The following is a 16,100-nucleotide window of genomic DNA, read 5'->3' as shown; positions in this document are numbered from 1 at the left end:
GCAATTCAATTAAATGCACAGTTTCAATAACCATTATGCCAATTTTCACACCACCTTTGTAAAATTTTTAACATATATCCACAAATTTTGTTTGAAATATGGCATTTATTTTAAACATTACAATTCTAAAATTAAGAATACAGAAGTTTTCCTAAACTTTCAAACCATCATAAAAACAAAAAAGTTATAAAAGTATCATATACAAGGCAGTTTACCTGTTGATTGGATTGGTCAAAAATAAATGTAAATTAGTGCTAATGATTTAAGGAAAAACCAATCCAGACAATTTCCAAAGATTTTATTGAACAGTTTTGAAACATTATCCAAAACAAGGAGTTTCCATATTAAAGATAAAAAGGAAGCAAAAATGTAAAATACAACAAAATTGTAAATGAATGAAAACATTATGCAATAAACAAACTTGTTGCTGTTGATTTTTATCTTTTTTTTCCTCAAACAAACATGATAGAAACTTCAAGTAACAGTCCAACACTAATTTGAAATATTCTGAAAATATATTTTTGGATGTTCACTCAACTTCTGATAGCTGTATTCAACTTCACAGCTTTGAGGTCAGAATTTGCAAATGAGAAATTGTTTAGTGCTTCAAGGAATTTAACAGGGCCAAGAAGAATGAGCCTACTCTTCAAATGGAGTTTACGGGTATTGTTTGATACATTTTTGCTAACATGCAAGTTTAAATTTGTAGTATTGTGTTGGTTACATAGCCTCAGCTGCTTCACAAATGTAACCATGGGAGAGGACTTTTTTTAATATATATTTAAATAGGTACTTTTAACCTGAGGAACATACAAGTAGATACTTATACAAAATAGGCTAACCAGATTAGAAGGAAGTTGAAAAAACATATGAAGCAGCTTATACATCAAGTTACTGCTCTAACTTGTGGCTCCAAATCATTTTCTTACCACAGATGAGGACGCACAAGCCCTAGAGTTTTATTTTTAAAAAAAAGATTAATTAGGAAGATACAGCTATGCAAATTGTATAATCATAGCACAATCCTTACAGATCATGGAATGGCCACAGTGTACAGCTTAACTCAGTGGAGTCACTAGTCCTTGAAGCATCATCATTAGTCTCCGAGCCCTTTTGCTCAAATTACTGTGAGGTTCTGCCTGGTTGAACTGGTACAGTTTCTGTCTGACTTGATTCAATACAGAACCCATGTGATCCCTAGCAACTGGGTCTGTGTGATCTAGATTCATGACTGCATCTTCCAGGTAACTGAAATTAAATTGGAGATTAGTTATCTATAGTTAACATACATGAAAAGGCATAATATTGTGTTTCCAATATTTTTCAAACAGAAAATGCTATAAAAGTTCAACAATCAGCAATTGAAAGTAAGCTAGAAGAAACCTACACAGGTATTTATATATTGTCTTTCACATCCTCAGGATAGCCATAAAATACTTCACAACCAACTAATTTACCTTTTCAGTCACTTGTATAAAAAAAGGCAAGCACCTTGTACATATCAAGGTCCCATAAATAGTGAATGAACTGGTAACTAGACAGTGTGTTTTCCATAACATTGCAGGAGGGAAAATGTTAGGCATTATTACAGGAACTCTTTGTGCTTATTAAAATACTGTCCTGAGAATTTTTATATCCACCTGAAGATGGATAGTGCCTTAGTTTGACATCTTATCTGAATGATCACACACCTGACAATGCAGCATTTTACTCAATGCTTACACTGTGTATTCCTGTCTTGAAGGAGGTTACTATGATAGGTAGTGTTGCTTATTGAAACACATTGAAGAAGGATCCCACTTTTAAAACAAATCACAGGATATGCACATGAGATGAGATACATGCAAGATACTAAGGGAAGCAAGAATGGCCATTGCAGATGCACTGGTCATCATTTTCCAATCTTCGCAGATTCAGGCATGATGTCACAAGTACTGGAGAATTGCAAATGTTACAATCTCGTTTAAAAACAAACCTAATAACACTGGAAATAAAAGTGAGAATTTTAATCACATGCAAATTCCTTCAGACTCAGGTGATGCCAGCAGCATTAACACTGTTTAATTAATTTGTTTTAGTTTTTTTTATGAGACAACACTGAGGGTTGACGTATATACACGAGATGTTTGATAAAGTGCCACAAGATAGACTTGTGGGAATGGTAGAGCTAATGAAATAAAAGGACTGTAACAAAACAGATACAAAAATGACTGAGTTTTGGGGAATGGTTGTTTTTTTTCAGACTGGAGTAAGTTTGGGAGTGAAACTCTACAGGATTGGTATTTGGAACACATATATTTGTGGATAAGAAAGTATTGTAAGACTTGAGGAGGATAGTGTAGAACTTCTAAAGGACATTGAAAAGTTAGTGCAATTGGTCATCAAGATGCAAGCAAGTCATCTTGGTACAAAGAACATAGACAAAATTAAGCTTGCAATTTGAAAGAGCAGGAACTCAGGTGTGTGCATGCACACAAATAAGTGAAACAGGCAGAAAAAATGGAGAAAGGAAGCAGTAAATGAAGCCTCATCTCAACCTTCTATTTAAAAATAACAGTCATGCCTTTTCCAATCTATTCACATGACTGAAAGTCCTCATCCCTGGAATCACTCAGTTAACCGCTGGACACTCTCTTATTACTTTGCATCCTTCCTAAAGATCAGTGCATAGAACTAGACAATTCTTCAGCTGAAGCCAAGCCAATGTTGTATTCAGTTTATTAAGATAAAATGCAACAGTAATGAAGTAATGTCTCTATTTATGAAGCCCAGTTCATTGCCTGCTTTCTCTCAATTTGTACTGTCACTTTCAATAAAAATGTAAAAAATGTGTTTCCTTTGCCGATTACACTAAATCTGTGACCTCCGGTTCTTGATCCTTCCACCAATGCAACCAGTTTTTTTTTGAAAACAACAAAAGGTAGTTTCTTGATCACAATGATCAATATTAGATTTTCATTCCAGATTTTATTTAATCACCTGAATTTAAATTCCACAGCTGCTGTGGCAGCATTTGAACACTAGATCATTAGATTTGTCTTCTAGATTATAAGTTTAATACCATAACCATTGTACCCTGTTTCAGAAATGCCAACCATTCTTTCTTTTCCTGATGTCATTGACAGGCTTTAAATTTTCAGGTGCATCTTACCTCAGTTTTAGTTCTGTGCGTGAATTGAGATCGGTGGAAAGTTGTTGAATAAGTGAAAGCAAAACCGGTTGGGTCAGGGGACAAGGATTCTGGCCAAAGACAAGTTGAGAATCCACAGTTTCACAGACATAAAGTACCAGATTGAGATCTGCTGCAGTCAAAGCCTGATTGATAGAAAATAATTAATTAAGACAGATAATAGCTCAGCCTATTACAAACTGCATAAACAAGTGTTCAAACCAATACTATATTACTATTAGCTTATGGCAGTTATTCAATAATGAGGACTATAAGATCAATCAATAATTTTACTCAGTTATTGCTACAAATTAAATGAACGGAAATTCTGGAAAACTCATTATTGGAATTCTTTTGGGATGTACGATCAACTACATAACAATAACACTAAACCATTTGTAGACAAGAACTAGAATACCTTTCAGGAAAGAAAAGTACTGGAATACTCAACAACCTTTATATTTCTGAACCTATTTTAGCAGTCCCAACAGGATATCTACAGTCAAAATATTTTGAAAATGTTACATCAAAAATGATTTGGCAAATTCAGCTCTTCAGAAATTGAAAAATGTATTAAAATTGTTTGTGTGCCTGTGTTGTGTTAAGAAGATCCAGAGAATCCATAAAGCAATCACTCCCTTGAACAGGTATATTATACATTTGAAATGTATACGTTTTCTTGCCCGAATTATATGGCTGATTTTACTTGCATTGTTTCTTTGACCCATGGAACAATTACTAAAGCAGCTTCAGAACAAACGCAAGGCAAACCTTCCTTCCCTCACAAAAAACAACCAAGATAGCAATTTGCATTTTGTCTGGAAAATCAAAAATAGGCAAATTCAACAGAACACAATGACCAACTTAATCTGGTTGTTTTCACAGCAGCACAGTAACTGCTCCGCCCAAGATTGTAAGAAACTACAGAAAGTTGTGTACACAGCCCAGACCAACCCAGAAGCCAACCTCCTGTCCATGTCAGAGCATTGAATATAAGAGTTAGGAGATCATGTTGCCGCTGGACAGGAGATTAGTTAGGCCACTTTTGGAATACTGTGTGTAATTCTGTTTCCCTGATTGTTGTGAAACTTGAAGGAATTCAGAAAAGATTTACAAGGATGTTGCCGGGGTTGAAGGGTCTAAGTTATAGGGACAGGCTGAATCGGCTGGGGCTGTTTCTCCTGGAGCGTTGGAGGCCAAGGTGTGACTATATAGAGGTTTATAACATCATGAAGGGTGTGGATAGAATAAATAGACAAGGTCTTTTCCCTGGGGTGGGGGAGACCAGAACTAGAGAGCATAAGTTTAGGGTGAGAGGAGAAAAATTTAAAAGGGACCTAAGGGGCAGAGGGTGGTGCGTGTATGAAATGAACTGCCAGAGGAAGTGGTGGAGGCTGGTATAATTACAACATTTAAAAAGCATCTGGATGGGTATAGGATTGGTTTAGAGGGATATTTGCCAAGTGCTGGCAAATAGTACTAGATTAATTTAGGATATCTGGTCAGCATGGACAAGTTGTACCGAAGGGTTTGTTTCTGTGCTGTACATCTTTATGACTCCATTTACACTTCTCGTTGCCACGGAAAGGCTACCAACATCATCAATGACCTCCTCCCACCTCAGTAATATTCTCCTTCACCTCTTCCACCAGGCAGAAAATACATAAACTTGAACACATGCACCAACAGGTTCAAGAACAACTTCTTCCCTGCTTTTATGTGTAGGTGTAACCTTGTATGCCTCGCTCTGTCTAAGCACCCTATGATCGGTATGACCTTGTTTGCTATGATCTTCCTATACTCTCACAAAAGTTTCACTGTACTCAGGTACATGTGACAACAATAAATCAAATTAAAATCAATTTTGCACTTTACCCACAATTAGCATCTGAATATGGCTCTACTAATTTGTAAAAATGGTTTTGAATTAACTACTAAAGAAAAGCAGCCTTAACTACATAGGACTTGGTCAATAAAGTGCAACGATTCATACTGATAGCAATATAGAATCCATTACTTCAGTAAGACTTAGTAATTAAATTTAGGCCCGAAGACGAAGCTCACTTCATAAAAAGTAACGTCCTCTGCAATGGATGGTCAGTTCCTGCTAAACATTTCATTTTGCAATCTACAGTCTATGTACAGGCACAATAATTCAGCCTTAAGTGAACCTTCTGCCAACAGGTAGTTGCACAGTAATGAAATTCTTTGCAAAAATCATGCAGGTAAGCAATTTAAATTTATCACATTACCCATTATTTTGGAGCATTTTTCATCACATGAATTTGCACCCCAATTCCAAATTAGCTGCTTCTCAACAAAACATGTCATAGGAGAAAAAAATCCAAAACATGTCAATTATATAATATTCCTCACAGGAAACAAGTTTCTAAGGTGGTTGCACTTAGAGGCAAAACAAGAATTAGGGATCACCAATAAATCCATCATGAAATTTGGGAGAAACATCTTTACTTGGAGAGTGGTTAGATGATGAAACTCACGACTGTAAGAAGTAGTTGAGATAAATAGCACAGATTCATCTTTTGTGAAACTGGATAAGTGCATGCAGGAAAATGTAAAAAGAACATTACATTGATGGTTGAACCTTGGGGCTCATATCCGGCATAAACACCAACATGAACCTGCTGGCCTGAATGGTATGCTTCTGTACTGTAATACTTTGTAAACACGGGATTTAGGTAATAGAAACATGGGCCTCAGTAGTGCCAGTGTAACAAACCCAGGAGCAACAACCAACACAATTGACAGTGACTGGATTTTACACAGTCCATTTAGCATAATAAAACATATGAACAATCTTCACAGGGGCATTAACAAAATTTGATACAGATTCACATATGGGGATGGCAGCAGACCAAAAACTTTGTCAAAAAGATATGCGGTAAGGAATACCATAGAAGAAACAGATTGAGAGGCAGAAACAGGTTGAGCGGCAAACAGATCTAAGGATGGAATTCCAGAGATATAAACTGGCAGCTAAAGGCACACTCACCAATGGTGCAACAACTAAAAACATAACAGGGCAGAAATGGAATATCACAGATCGGTGGCACAGTGGTTAGCACGGCTGCCTCACAGCACCATGGACAAAGTTCAATTCCAGCCTTGAGCAACTGTCTGAGTGGAGTTTACACATTTTCCCAGTGTCTGTGTGGGTTTCCTCCCACAGTCCAAAGATATGCAAGTTAGGTGATATGTCTATGCTAAAAGTTACCCGCAGTGTCCAGGCATATGTAGATTAGGTGGATAAGCTATAGTAAATGCATGCGTATGGCGACAGGGTAAGCTCTTGGTCTGGGTGGGATGCTCTTTGGAGGACCGGTGTGGACTCGATGGGCCAAATGGCCTCTTTCCAAATTGTAGGAAATTCAATGATTTCAGAAGATAATTTACAGCTAGAGATTGGCGTTGGTGAGGCCTTGAAGAAACATGAAAATACGAATGGAAATTTTGCAGAACCAGAATTCAATATAGGTTTGAAAATGCTGGATGACAGGTGATCAAGACTTGGCAAATAGTAGGACACGTGCAGCAGGGCTTTGGATAACCTCAAGTTCAGTGTCTGACATTCCAATGTGAAGCACAGCGAGTTGCATTGTTGTTTAAGGTTGCATTTAAAAGCAAGCATTAGGGCAGCAATATTACTGTTCATTGCAGAGATAAGACAACAAGCGACACTTTCTGTTGAAATGGTAAATCACCATTCATTTTAAAAAGATGTAGCTTAGTCCAGTCTTCAAATTCAGATCAAAACAACAGAAATCCTAGATACTATTCCTTTTAACAAGATCCAAATACATCTTTTCTAATAGTCACTTCACAAAGCAGAAAAGAAAGCATTGGTCTACCATTATCCATGTGGATGCAACATCAAAGCGAGGTTATCTCAATTTTGAAGTCGAAGTATCAATAGGTTGTATTGCTTTTTAAAATTACTAAATTAGATGCTAAAGTTCTGTGAAAGCCTACAAGTTAATTTACGTAACAAGCACATTAAAGAAGGCTTTCAATTATTCATTTCTGGACATCCAACGAATTATCCTGGACATTTCCTGAACGTTGTGCAGGCTTCACGTTTCTGGATATTGCACAACTTCAGGAGATGTTATGACTAAAGGCATCACCAACATCAGCCACTGGGAAGGATGTGTGATTACTGACGTAAAGCCTAAAACTGTGCAATATCTTTCAGTACCAAAGATAATTTCAAACTAAAAATACTGACATAAAACTCACGACTATCAAAAAGGAGAAAATTCATCTCAATTAGAATTATAGATTCTGATCACCTAAACTTTCAGGCACGGTGGCACAGTGGTTAGCACTGCTGCCTCACAGCGCCAGAGACCCGGGTTCAATTCCCGCCTCAGGCGACTGACCCATGTGGAGTTTGCACATTCTCCCCGTGTCTGCGTGGGTTTCCTCTGGGTGCTCTGGTTTCCTCCCACAGTCCAAAGATGTGCAGGTCAGGTGAATTGGCCATACTAAATTGCCCGTAGTGTTAGGTAAGGGGTAGATGTAGGGGTATGGGTGGGTCGCGCTTCGGCGGGGCGGTGTGGACTTGTTGGGCCGAAGGGCCTGTTTCCACACTGTAAGTAATCTAATCTAAACTTTTACAGAACTTTTGCAACAATCAATCTTACAAAGATTACTGAGGTACAAGTGAACTGACAAAATGGTTTGGGACAAATGCATTTAGTATACAGTAAAGATTGCTGCTGATAGAAAGAAAAGTGACTTAAATGACTTCTTGTATAAGTAAGACCTGATTTCATGATATAATCATCTAGAGTAATCGCTAGAAAATTAATGTCTCATGGTTAAATCAATAATAAATTTGAAATGCAATAAATATTTAATTAAATAAACACGGGGTTACTCCGTACTTACATTACTATTTGGCTGCATTTGCTAATACCAGCATACATATGCTATGCGCCACTTCAATTCATGCATGCATATCTAAGGGCAGTTTTGGGGACACAGGGACTGGGGCCTAGGATAGAGTCATAGAGATGTATAGCACGGGAACAGACCCTTCAGTCCAATTCATCCATGCCAACAAATATTCTAAATTAATCTAGTCCCATTTGCCAGCAATTGGCCTTTGTCCCTCTAAACCTTTCCTATTCGTGTACCCATCCAGATGCCTTTTAAGTGTTGCAATTGTATCAGCCTCCACCACTTCCTCTGGCAGCTCATGCCATACAGACACCACCCTCTGCGTGAAAAAGTTGCCCTTAAGTCCCTTTTGGCAGGGCAAAGGCAGGCCAGAAGTAAGGGGTATGGAGGAGAGCTTGGGGTGAAGAGAGCCAGGGTGCAAGAAGGGAGAGGTGGAGGAAAGAAAGAGCCCTCTCATTCACCCCTTAAATGTCTTCCACTTATTAACACTGGACTTTAATTAACCTTGTATTCATACCTGCTGGAAGGCTTGGTTAAGTTGCCCCTGTTGCAACAGCTGCAAGATGTGGGCCTGCTGGGATTGGAAATCCATGTGAGTTGTTGGAATGGGCGTCCCTGCAGCTGATCGCATGGCCTGCATGATACTGGATGTAACAACAGCCTGTTGCTCCTTCATTGCTAGGCTAACTTCACCTTTCACAATTCTCTGCACTTGAGTCAGAATCGATTCCTGTAAGCTGTTAGATATTACACATGAGTTTGGTGAATTATCATTGATTAAACTCTACATTTTCAAATAATTCTTCAAACATAAATATAATGCATACTCTTGATAAGCACACTGCCCCCATAATGTACTTAATTTGTACTTGACATGCTACACAATGTATTTCATTAAATTACCAAAAAACATCAAATTTCAATTTGTAGTTTATGACATCCCATGCAGACTTCCCTGTTATTATTGATGCTTTTCAGTTGATCTTAAAATGACAGTGAAAGTAAACTTAATGTTTTAACACATCACAAATGTATCCTTAAATTCATTCACAGAACTTGCAGTGGTTCTACCTCAGCTAAATCACTTGGGGCCTTTATCTTGGCAGAAATCTGGAACAGCTAACTTAGCAAAGAAACAAACTGCATAACATGAAGAGAAAAGGCAAGCTAGCTACTCAAGGCCATCCAATTAGTAGATTGGGAATTAATCGTGATGCAAGGAAGTGTTGTTTTGGTTCACAGCATGAAAGCTGATTACACATTTTGGTCATTTTATGATCTGTGGAACAAGACTTTTGTAAGATTACTGTAATTCTTTTACCATCTCAGATACACACAGATTTTTGCTTTATAAGACCTGAAATTATACAAGTTTAATGTGCTAGCAAATTTTGCAGAATCATTTCACTAAATTTCCTTAAATCGCCTAGTAGTCTCAGAAAAGTAAGCGAAATGTAACTTGCAGAACTGATTATATTTTAGAATTTTGAAGTGATATATATTTTTCCCTCAATTTGAAATGTTCAGGAAAAAATCATCTCAAGATTATCTTTTGCTAAACTTCACCAGCAGCCACCTGGCTCCCTCAGGAGATTAAATAAATAAGCGCACAATACTGTGACCTGTACCTAATGTGTTAGAACAGGAATGACGGGTCAAGTAAATTTTTTAGTCCATACATACTTTCTCTACATAATAAAAAAACTATTCACTGCATTATCTTCAAACTAGAATTTAGATGATTGCACATGAAACTTGGTTCAATATAATGATAATCAACAGGCTGCAATTTGTATACTGTACATTATTAACAAATCAATTTTTCAGAAATGGTCTAAGCATGACAAAATTTAGAAAAGTAATGATAATGTAAATAATGCACCAAGGTAGTATATACATACACACACTGTGAATCAAGATTTCCAATGGTAATAACTGCTTTCACTTAATGTTTTAGTGAAACTTTACAAAACTGACTCCACTACAAATATGACAAATTGTAAGAAAGGCAAAGGCTGAAAATTAGAATCAAAAACAGAAATTGCTTAATATTTTATATGAAGATTTATAGAATAATGTCAGGTATGGCCACTGGTCACATTGTTTCTTCCATGTTAGATTTTGAGGGCTCAAATCCCAATCTAGGGACTTGAGCAGAAATATCTGGCCTGAAACTTCAATGCTATCTTGTTGGTGGTATCATCTTTCAAATCGAGAGGTCAAAACAAGGTGCTCTCTGTTAGGTGGATGTAAAAGTGCCCATTTCAAAAAGAAGAACAGGGAGGTTATCCCTAGCCCTGGACAATATGCGTCCCTCAATCAACATTACCAAAACAGATCATCAGGTCATCACAATTTTTATGTTTGTAGGAATTTGTTCTGCACAAATTGGCTGGCACATTTTCTACAGTACAATAGCAACTGCACTTCAAAAGCACTTCACTGGCTGAAAAGTGCACTGGTACATCCCAAAGTGATTCTTAAATAGTTTTGTTTTTAAAATAAGGAGTAAAGAAAGCTAAACCTCCCGGTATATTCCTTCTTGAGTCATAAGTAATTTCAAGCCTTTTTGTTACATGTTAAATGCATGCCTTGCTAATTCTTGGTGACACTGTTGTGATATTTCCACACCAAGCACCTTAAGACTTATTCTTGGCTGTAGATACGAAGTCATAATCAAACATAGCCAGTACATTTCTGTTTAATAATGCCTGGGTGCAAAGATGTTTTATGTGTGTCATTTGCTTCCACAGGGGAGAAAAGCACCTGGACAATTTCCATTAAGTTAATATTTCTCATTCTTCTACTTTGTAAATTGTCTTTCTGTCCTGTTTGCAGGTGACATAAATTGTTGCCCGAGTGGTGCTCAACTTTCAGTTCTGCACAAGAACAGAAAATTTTGATCTGTACCTCCAAGTAAAAGGAGTTCACTAATGTGAACTCAGCCTTGATTCTATGGAATGTCTTGGGAGACAAGTACAGACCATCAAGACAATCCTGAATAAAGATACTAATCTCTTTACTTGAAAAATTTTCTGTGAATTACTTTAATCAAGATAAAAACTCTTCCTTTTGAGACACCTTTTCCAACTTGCCCTCAGGATACAAAACTGACTTGTCAACAATATTGCCTAATTTTAGTTTTTTAAAGCCACCTGAATTTGTTTCCTTGAAGTATTTCTCAGATTCCCTATAAAAGGTAATACTTAATCTGCTTCCACTACACTTTCACGCAGTGCATTCAAAGTCACACTAACTTGCTCTATAAGATTTCCATGCGTCACCTTTTTACTTTGTTAATCACTTTAAATCTATATCCTTTGGTTACTAGCTCTTCCACCATTGGAAACAGATTATGTACTCTATCAAATTCATATGTAAAATAAATAAATTCTCTTGCAATCTTATTTGCTTTAAAGAAAGCAGCACAAGCTGCTCATGTAACTGTTATCAATCAAGTAAATCTGTCCAACATCCTTTTAATGTATTTTTGATTGTGGACTGAAATGGGAAAAGGATGGTTTTTAAAACATCAAGGATAATGGAAAAGATTTCCACACTTCTAAAAAGCAAGCTACCAGCACTTATTGTAAGTTCTATTTACAATATTATTTGTTCAAGCAAAGAGTCATTCCGTTGCAGATCAATTAGCACCAAGAGGTGCATCAAAATGAGTCAACAAGTAGCTGATTTGTCCGTGAAATGATGACCAGTTGTCAATGACAAAGGTCTTCAGCCTGCCAACAATGCAACTGGCACTCAGGTATCCTGATATATACTAATGATCTAAAACTTGGTGTGCAGAGGATATTTTCAAAGTTTGCCAACAACACAAAACTTGGAAGAATTGTGAACGGTGAGGAGACAGTGCAGAACTCCAAAAGGACACTGATGGAGTCATTCAGCACAGATCTAGACCCTTTGGCCCAACTCATTCATGCCAACCAGGTTTCCTAAACCTAACTAGTTCCATTTACCTCCATTTGGCCCACATCCCTGTAAAACTTTCCTATCCATGTGCCTATCCAAATGTATTTTAAATATTGTAATTGTACTCACCTCTATCACTTCCTCTGTCAATTTGTTCCACATATGCACCACCCTCTGTGTGAAAAAGCTGCCTCTTGATCAACATGTGGGTAGAGTGGGTGGATAGGTGGCAGATTCAATGCATAGAAGTGTGAGGTGTAGGAAGAATATTGAGGGACAATACAAAATAGAGGGCAGAAGCAGAAGGACTTGGTGAACACGTGGACAGATTGTCAAAGGTGGCAGGACAGGTCATAGAGGAGTTAGGTAAGCAATGTTCCCAGCTTCATTAACTGGGTCACACAGTAAAAAAAGCAAAAGGAAATAAATGGTAACCGGTGGTGGAAGAGCTAGTAACTAAAGGACATAGATTCAAGATGATTAGCAAAAAAAAAAGTGACGCAAGGAAACCTTCTTAAATAGCAACTTAACATGACTTGGAATGCGTGCAAGTGTAGTGGATGCAGATTCAATACTAACTTTTCATAGGGAATTGCAGAAGACATTTGTTAGACCCAGCTGGAGAACTGGGTATAGATTTCTGAGAGGTTTTCAAAATCATGAGTGGGCTAGATTGAGTCATAGAGTCATGTACAGCATGAAAACAGACCCTTCGGTCCAACTCGTCCATGCCGACCAGATATCCCAACCCAATCTACTCCAACCTGCCAGCACCCAGCCGATTTCCTTCCAAACCCTTCCTATTCATATACCCATCCAAATGCCTCTTAAATGTTGCAATTGTACCAGCCTCCACCACATCCTCTGGCAGTTCATTCCATACACGTACCACCTTCTGCGTGAAAACGTTGCCCTGTAGGTCTCTTTTATATCTTTCCCCTCTCACCCTAAATCTATGCCCTCTAGTTCTGGACTCCCCGACCCCAGTGAAAAGACTTTGTCTATTTATTCTATCCATGCCCCTCATAACTTTGTAAAGCTCTATGAGGTCACCCCATAGCCTCCGACACTCCAGGGAAAACAGCCCCAGCCTGTTCAGCCTCTACCTGTAGCTCAGATCCTCCAACCCTGGCAACATCCTTGTAAATCTTTTCTGAACCCTTTCAAGTTTCACAACATCTTTACGATAGGAAGGAGACCAGAATTGCACGCAATATTCTAACAGTGGCCTAACCAATGTCCTGTACAGCCGCAACATGACCTCCCAACTCATGTACTCAATACTCTGACCAATAAAAGAAAGCATACCAAACACCTTCTTCGCTATCCTATCTACCTGCGACTCCACTTTGAAGGAGCTACGAACCTGCACTCAAAGGTCTCCGTGTTCAGCAACATTCACTAGGACCTTATCATAAGTCCTGCTCTGATTTGCTTTCCCAAAATGTAGCACCTCGCATTTATCTGAATTAAACTCCATCTGCCACTTCACAGCCCATTGGCCCATCTGGTGAAGATCCTGTTGTAATCTGAGGTAAGCCTCTTCGCTGTCCACTACACCTCCAATTTTGATGTCATCTGCAAACTTAGTAACTGTACCTCTTATGCTCGCATCCAAATCATTTATGTAAATGACAAAAAGTAGAGGGCCCAGCACCAATCCTTGTGGCACTCTACTGGTCACAGGCCTCCAGTCTGAAATACAACCCTCCACCACCACCCTCTGTCTTCTACCTTTGAGTCACTTCTGTATCCAAATGGCTAGTTCTCCATATATTAATCTAACCTTGCTAATCAGTCTCCCATGTTGAACCTTGTTGAACGCCTTGAAGTCCATATAGATCAATCTCCTGCTCTGCCCTCAACAATCTTCTTTGTTACTTCTTCAAAAAACTCAATCAAGTTTTGTGAGACATGATTTCCCATGCACAAAGCCATGTTGACTATCTCAAATAAGTCCTTGCCTTTCCAAATACATGTACATCCTGTCCCTCAGGATTCCCTCCAACAACTTGCCCACCACCGAGGTCAGGCTCACCCATCTATAGTTCCCTGGCTTGTCTTTACCGCCCTTCTTAAACAGTGGCACCACGTTTGCCAACCTCCAGTCTTCCGGCACCTCACCTGTGACTATCAATGAAACAAATATCTCAGCAAGAAGCCCAGCAATCACTTCTCTAGCTTCCCACGGAGTTCTCAGGTACACCTGATCATGTCCTGGGGATTTATCCACCTTTAACCGTTTCAAGACATCCAGCACTTCCTCCTCTGTAATCTGGACATTTTGCAAGATGTCATCATCTATTTCCCTACAGTCTATATCTTCCATATCCTTTTCCACAGTAAATACTGATGCAAAACATTCATTTAGTATCTCCCCCATTTTCTGCGGCTCCACACAAAGGCTGCCTTGCTGATCTTTGAGGGGCCCTATTCTCTCCCTAGTTACCCTTTGGTCCTTAATATATTTGTAAAAACCCTTTGGATTCTCCTTAATTCTATTTGCAAAAGCTATCCCATGTCCCCGTTTTGCCCTCCTGATTTCCCTCTTAAGTATACTCCTACTTTCTTTATACTCTTCTAATGATTCACTCGATCTATCCTGCCGATACCTGACATATGCTTCCTTCTTTTTCTTAACCAAACCCTCAATTTCTTTATTCTGGATTAGTGGTGCTGGAAGAGCACAGCAGTTCAGGCAGCATCCGAGAAACAGTAAAATCGACGTTTCGGGCAAAAGTCCTTCATCAGGAATAAAGGCAGAGAGCCTGAAGCGTGGAGAGATAAGCTAGAGGAGGGTGGGGGTGAGGAGAAAGTAGCATAGAGTGGGGGTGGGGAGAAAGTAGCATACTGCACCACCCTCACACAGTGCACTACACTCCCACACTCCCATCCATACTACCCCCACCCTCCTCTAGCTTATCTCTCCACGCTTCAGGCTCTCTGCCTTTATTCCTGATGAAGAGTTTTTGCCTGAAACGTCGATTTTACTGCTCCTCGGATGCTGCCTGAACTGCTGTGCTCTTCCAGCACCACTAATCCAGAATCTGGTTTCCAGCATCTGCAGTCATTGTTTTTACCCTCAATTTCTTTAGTCATCCAGCATTCCCTATACCTACCAGACTTCCCTTTCACCCTGACAGGAATGAACTTTCTCTGGATTCTTGTTATCTCATTTCTGAAGGCTTCCCATTTTCCAGCCGTCCCTTTACCTGCAAACATCTGCCTCCAATCAGCTTTTGAAAGTTCTTGCCTAATACCGTCAAAATTGACCTTTCTCCAATTTAGAACTTCAACTTTTAGATCTGGTCTATCCTTTTCCATCACTATCTTAAAACGAATCGTATTATGGTCGCTGTCTGCAAAGTGCTCCCCCACTGACAGCTCAGTCACCTGCCCTGCCTTATTTCCCAAGAATAGGTCAAGTTTTGCACCTTCTCTAGTAGGTACATCCACATACTGAATCAGAAAATTGTCTTGTACACACTTAAGAAATTCCTCTCCATCTAAACATTTAACACTATGGCAGTCCCAGACGATGTTTGGAAAGTTAAAATCCCCTACCATAACAACCCTATTATTCTTACAGATAGCTGAGATCTCCTTACAAGTTTGTTTCTCTATTTCCCTCTGACTATTAGGGGATCTATAATACAATCCCAATAAGGTGATCATCCCTTTCTTATTTCTCAGTTCCACCCAAATAACTTCCCTGGATGTATTTCCAGCAATATCCTCCCTCAGCACAGCTGTAATGCTATCCCTTATCAAAAATGCCACTCCCTCTCCTCTCTTGCCTCTCTTTCTATCCTTCCTGTAGCATTTGTATCCTGGAACATTAAGCTGCCAGTCCTGCCCATCACTGAGCCATGTTTCCGTAATTGCTATGACATCCCAGTCCCATGTTCCTAACCATGCCCTGAGTTCATCTGCCTTCCCTGTTAGGCCCCTTGCATTGAAATAAATGCAGTTTAATTCATTAGTCCGACCTTGTCCTTGACTCCCTGACTGTTTGACTCACTTCTATTCTCAGCTAATAAGGATAGTATCCCTTGTAAAATAGGGTACTGACTTAAGT

The 16,100-nt window shown here is 38.8% G+C and overlaps 1 protein-coding gene across 3 annotated transcripts in view; it reads right to left on the bottom strand.

Moving 5' to 3' along the window:
- Positions 1 to 281: 281 nt before the first annotated feature.
- The window catches only part of edc4 (enhancer of mRNA decapping 4), a 115,585-nt gene continuing 99,766 nt past the window's right edge, over positions 282 to 16,100 (bottom strand). For all 3 annotated transcript variants that reach the window (XM_043707095.2, XM_043707096.2, XM_087995951.1), the window contains exons 27-29: positions 8,610 to 8,829; positions 3,152 to 3,315; positions 282 to 1,248 (exon numbers count right to left, since the gene is read on the bottom strand). In XM_043707095.2, coding sequence (XP_043563030.1) covers positions 1,059 to 1,248; positions 3,152 to 3,315; positions 8,610 to 8,829 — 574 coding nt within the window. In that variant the 3' untranslated portion in view covers positions 282 to 1,058. The remainder of the gene's footprint in view (positions 1,249 to 3,151; positions 3,316 to 8,609; positions 8,830 to 16,100) is intronic.

This window comes from Chiloscyllium plagiosum, unplaced genomic scaffold (genome assembly GCF_037043375.1).
Source record: "Chiloscyllium plagiosum isolate Xiang-an unplaced genomic scaffold, Cpla_swu_hap1 HiC_scaffold_17, whole genome shotgun sequence".
In the NCBI taxonomy this organism is placed as follows: Eukaryota; Metazoa; Chordata; class Chondrichthyes; order Orectolobiformes; family Hemiscylliidae; genus Chiloscyllium; species Chiloscyllium plagiosum.
Note: the sequence above shows the minus strand (reverse complement) of the source record. Positions and strands in the feature narration are given on the sequence as shown.